The following is a 5,033-nucleotide window of genomic DNA, read 5'->3' on the forward strand; positions in this document are numbered from 1 at the left end:
AGTACTCCAGCTAGTACATAATAAAGTGCCACAATGACTTCTTATAAAGCAACAGTTTACTCATACTTCTTGGTATTACACTTAAGTCGTTTCATAATAGCTGGCTAGTTGCTTTTGTGTTTATTTTATGCATAAGTACACTTCCTAGTTACTCTAAGAATCTTTCGAGAATGAAATATATAGTTTCTCTATGACATGCAGTTTGAATAAAATGAAAAACTTTGATACAATAGCTTTTCCACTAGATTATTTGCCTAAAACCTAAAAACTTTTGATGAAAGAGTAGATGAACAATTCTGTTAATTAACTTACAGTAATTTTTGTGTTTGATACTTTATAAAACTTTACAGTACCTGGAATGCTGCTACTCTTTGAGAAATGTTAAATCATTGAGATAACTAATTGATAATTATAGTGTTATATACAGTATGATAATTTTCTGTTGGTTAGCATTTTAGCGATGTTTAATGAATCAGTCGAAAGTAACAGAAACAACTTTCTTGCCCAGTGTATTACCTTTCGCAACCCACCTCAATTATTTTTCTATTTAATGCAAATATGTCTTCCTCGACCATACACACAACGAATCTGGATGAAGATTTTCAGTTCAGATGTGTAACTTAAAAAAAAAAAAACAAGTATAGTGAACTTGCTAATTAGCCAATTCATCTTTAAAACCTACCGCCCGCATGTTACGGTAATTAAAGACGATTCATCCGTTACATTTTTTGTTGCACTCGCATAAATAATTTCGAAGATGCAGCCAAGAGATGCATCAGTTACTTATCTTAGAATTTGTTGTTCTTAATATTCTATGATGAAAGAGAACGCCTAAGAGCTACCTTTAACATTTTGCATCGCTAAATGCAACAAATCCATGAAGTATAATGGTTTTGAAAACACTATTATTAAATTTTCATATTCTATCTTCCGATAGCACGTGTAAATATAACCTTTTAGGCTTTTGAAATTAGAACCTATGCATCAATTCAAATAGATTGATAAAAAACTCACAAATTTCCAGCATTGATATATATATATATATGCTTTCGTTTTTAATTCGTAATTAAGCACACAGCTACATAACTGGCTGACTGTGCTCCGCCCACCATGGGTAGTCTCACCGCTAAGTTCCGCTAAGTTAGCATCTTGTTCACCTGTTTCTCGAATTTCACGCAAAGAAGAACTAGGGCTGTTTGCGATCCCAATTTTGAAGTGATAAACTGGAAGGAAGATAGCTAGTAAATACCACCCACCGCTACCCTTGCCAGACTGAATAGTGGGACTTGACCGAGGCCCCAAAGTGCGGAGCGCGATTTATTTATTTTTCCCTGTTTTAGGCTGCGTATTGTAAACCCTTTGATGAATAGTCTGAGAACTCTGACTTCTAGGCCACGCCAGGCCCATTTATAGAAATTCAACGTTTTTTTTTTCATATGCTGCCCCAAAACCAAAGGATATAATCTTGTAACGCCAGACTTCCTAATGTATATCCTTCTTTCATGCGCCAGCTGCCGCTGCTAAATTAGAGTTAAAATAAAAGCCGTTATATTCCGCAACGCTGTTAAGTAAAAGGATATTTGACAAATGAGAGCGCAGCCCTTTCTATAGTTGTCATTATTCTACTAACCGAAAGATGCCCTACTGACAAGAAGTAGAGTGCTCTACAATCTACGTATTCAACAAATATTCTGTTAATTTTCTTGTCAAGGGTCAACTGATTAATTTAAACACAATTTCTTTGCTTATGTTTTATAAACTTCATTAAAATGTTAACTAGCAGAAGGAAAAAGACACATCTTTAGATGTAGAAGCCTTGCCTCATCAAGATTAATCTACCTAGCTTTCTTTCAGGTAATCGATGGAGTTCCAATCTAACTTGCGATCTTGCCCTAAAAATCTAGTGTAATTTGTCAGATATTTGTTAGATACATTGAACATTTTTCAGACATAACCTTATCACTACGTCTTGAATTGAATTACGGAGAATTTACTGATAAAACATGCCAGAGCACAAATTGCACTTAATTATACAGAAATATTAAGAAAATTCAACAAGACTAATAAGCCTTCATCAAATTATATAAACATTATTAGGAATGCCTAACAAAATGACCTTTTAATTTCGTAATAATACTCATAAAGCGTAACAGCAAAACGAAACGTCGTATTCATAATTTTTATGGGTGACACTAATCAGTTTTTTGTATACTTTAATAACAATGAGTGACAGCTCTCAGAAAATGGCTTTTATTAAACTTTAATGTAAAAAGTGGTCATTAGCATTAGTTGCTGTAAATATATAATTTATTGTTTCATCAAATTTTCCGAGTATTCAGCGAGACTCTTTTTTGTCCCTTAATGCTTTCTGTTTCCCACTTTCTTCAATGTATACCAATATCGTAAATGGTAAACGTTTAGTAATTGTATGTTCATCTTCGTTAAATTTTAGGACTTCATTTTCATTTAAATGTTGTATATTTCAGGAGTTCTCATACTTGGGCAGCGGAGTCCTAGGGTGCCACAGGTAATCATTACCTATAGGTTCCTTTAATAGGGGGCGGTGGGCTTAGTCAGAATGCGGAAGGTTCTGGGCTGGGAAAATTTGGGAACTCATGGTTTATCTTATTACATTTTAAAATGCCCTCTTTCAAAGCTTTCTAAATTCAACCCACAAGCTTTTCTGAAATAGATGAGGTCAGGTAGAAATAATCATAAAAATATGAGAAAGTAATCTGGACATGAAAACAAACTGGAACAGTTTATTAAGCATTTGATTCAAATATTGATTTAAACACAACCACGTCTTCTTTACTACACGCTTTGTCTGCTGGAGAATTGATCGATAGTTTTACTAATGGAATTACTCATAAGGGATTATCATTCATACTGAAGATGTAGTTTCAAAGTTTCAAAAGGCACGTTTCTCAGTTATCCTGAGAAACGATTGATTTACAACTGGAAGTATATATTTACACAGCTTTAGTTTATGTATACTAAATAAACCTAAAATAGCTAATAGACATGCTTGTTGGGTATTTCCAAATATATCGTAGTATGTTTGTATGTATTTGGTGCATCACTTTTCGCAGCAATGTAAAATTATATCTAAGTTTGAAAATATAAGTTAAAATATTAAAAAAGTCAATTACAAAAAAGTAAAACGGAAACATTATGCTGTTCAAAGAATGGACGTTTTCTTCAAATTACTTGAAAGATAAAGTTGTATTTTACGATACTGCTACAAGAAATGTAGGAAATTGGCAAATAAAAGATTTTATTTAATGTTAATATCCAAATTATGAGAAATACGAAGGTGCAATTAGTACGGTGGCTGCTTCAAAACGAGTATGAGAAATTGTAGTGTATAAGAATATATTAGCTGTATTGTACTGTTAGGACCTCTCAGTTACTGTTTTCTGATTAAATGAGGTTAGTGTGCAATACTTAATAATACTTAAGTTAACATTGCTAAAAATCTAAAGTACCATGAATATTGAATAATCTTTTTTATATAGAAATTCATGTTTACGTAACTTGTCACAAGAGTGACTGTTTTTATATTTTTACTGCAAAGGTACATAATGGTCTATTTACACTCCGTCCACTGCAGGGAATCGAATCCCGATTTTTAGCGTTGAAAGTCCTTAAATTTACAGTTGACCCATCTGAAAACAAATAAGAGTGAAGCTTAATCATCGTAATTGTGTGAATTAGTGGGAATATTTCTATTTGTAAAGTCAATAACTGGATTAATAAAAACAATGATTTCTGAAGATGTCACTACAAAATAATTACTAATTACATAATTTAGAAATTGGCTTTTGAATGCTAATGACGTTGTTAGCTTGATCGTTTATAAGTGAAATTTTATCTTGTCAGCGTTTTGATGGAATAAATAGTCCTAACTGGACTTGTTGAAAATAAGCGTAAATGGATTAAAATATTGTACTGTCCAGTTTTTAGACCTTGGCCATTGGAATTAATAAGAAACATGGCGTTTTTATCATTGAGTCTGTGCAGAGACCTATCTATAGAACTTAACTTTTGTATTGTTGTATATCTATAGCTGTTTTACTTTTCGTTCTTTTGGAAATACTTACTTCTGGTTGGTTTAAGTAGACAAAATGCAGATACAGCGTAATAGCATCTGAAAATCACTAAATCATAAATGGTTAAAATCATTGTAAACATAAGAGATATTTGGGATGAACGTTTTGACCAAATGGCACTTATCTGCTCTTGATGACGGTCTCTTGGGTATAACGTCCATCATATACGTATATTGCCTTTGCAATGATTTCAACTATTTTACTGTATTCTCAGATTACAAGAAACAGCTGACAGAAACCCTGTTTTTAGTGTTATGAGTCCTCAAACTTATCGCTGTGCCACTGGGGGGCCAGCTGATGGATGACATTGATTTCAACGCTGTCATTGTTTTGACACTTTAAGTGTTCTCAGAAGAAACTTGGCAGGCAAGATATAGCCTTTAATTTCAACTAACTAAGCAGGTAAATAAAATGTATTTAAAACATGGTGGCAGAACTACACGTAATTCTCTCTTAATGAAATAGGTAGGACTACTATGTGAAATAGAAAGACTGGCGAGTTTTGGATACTTACATTACTTGAAATACTCGAGTAGCAATAATATATAATTATTCCTCTCTCTCTCCTTTTCAGCAGTTGATATAATTATTATTCGCTTAAATAGTTTGGTACAAACCTGTTGAGATGACATAATCTTTGATATAAAGCTACAGAGACGACAAACATTTCGGTACAAACATGCAGAGACGAGAAATACTTTGATATAAACCTACAGATACGACAAATACTTCGGTACAAACATGCAGAGATGAGAAATACTTTGGTATAAAGCTACAGAGACGACAAAGATTTCGGTACAAAAACGCAGAGACGAGAAATACTTTGATATAAACCTACAGATACGACAAATACTTCGGTACAAACATGCAGAGATGAGAAATACTTTGGTATAAAGCTACAGATACGACAAATACTTCGGT

General features: G+C 33.0%; 1 protein-coding gene across 1 annotated transcript in view; it reads right to left on the reverse strand.

Moving 5' to 3' along the window:
- The window catches only part of LOC106460031 (cGMP-dependent protein kinase 1-like), a 113,905-nt gene that overhangs the window by 43,143 nt on the left and 65,729 nt on the right, over nt 1-5,033 (reverse strand). Inside the window, exon 3 of the mRNA XM_022386202.1 lies at nt 4,104-4,150. Coding sequence (XP_022241910.1) covers nt 4,104-4,150 — 47 coding nt within the window. The remainder of the gene's footprint in view (nt 1-4,103; nt 4,151-5,033) is intronic.

Source organism: Limulus polyphemus, unplaced genomic scaffold (genome assembly GCF_000517525.1).
Source record: "Limulus polyphemus unplaced genomic scaffold, Limulus_polyphemus-2.1.2 Scaffold1, whole genome shotgun sequence".
In the NCBI taxonomy this organism is placed as follows: domain Eukaryota; kingdom Metazoa; phylum Arthropoda; class Merostomata; order Xiphosura; family Limulidae; genus Limulus; species Limulus polyphemus.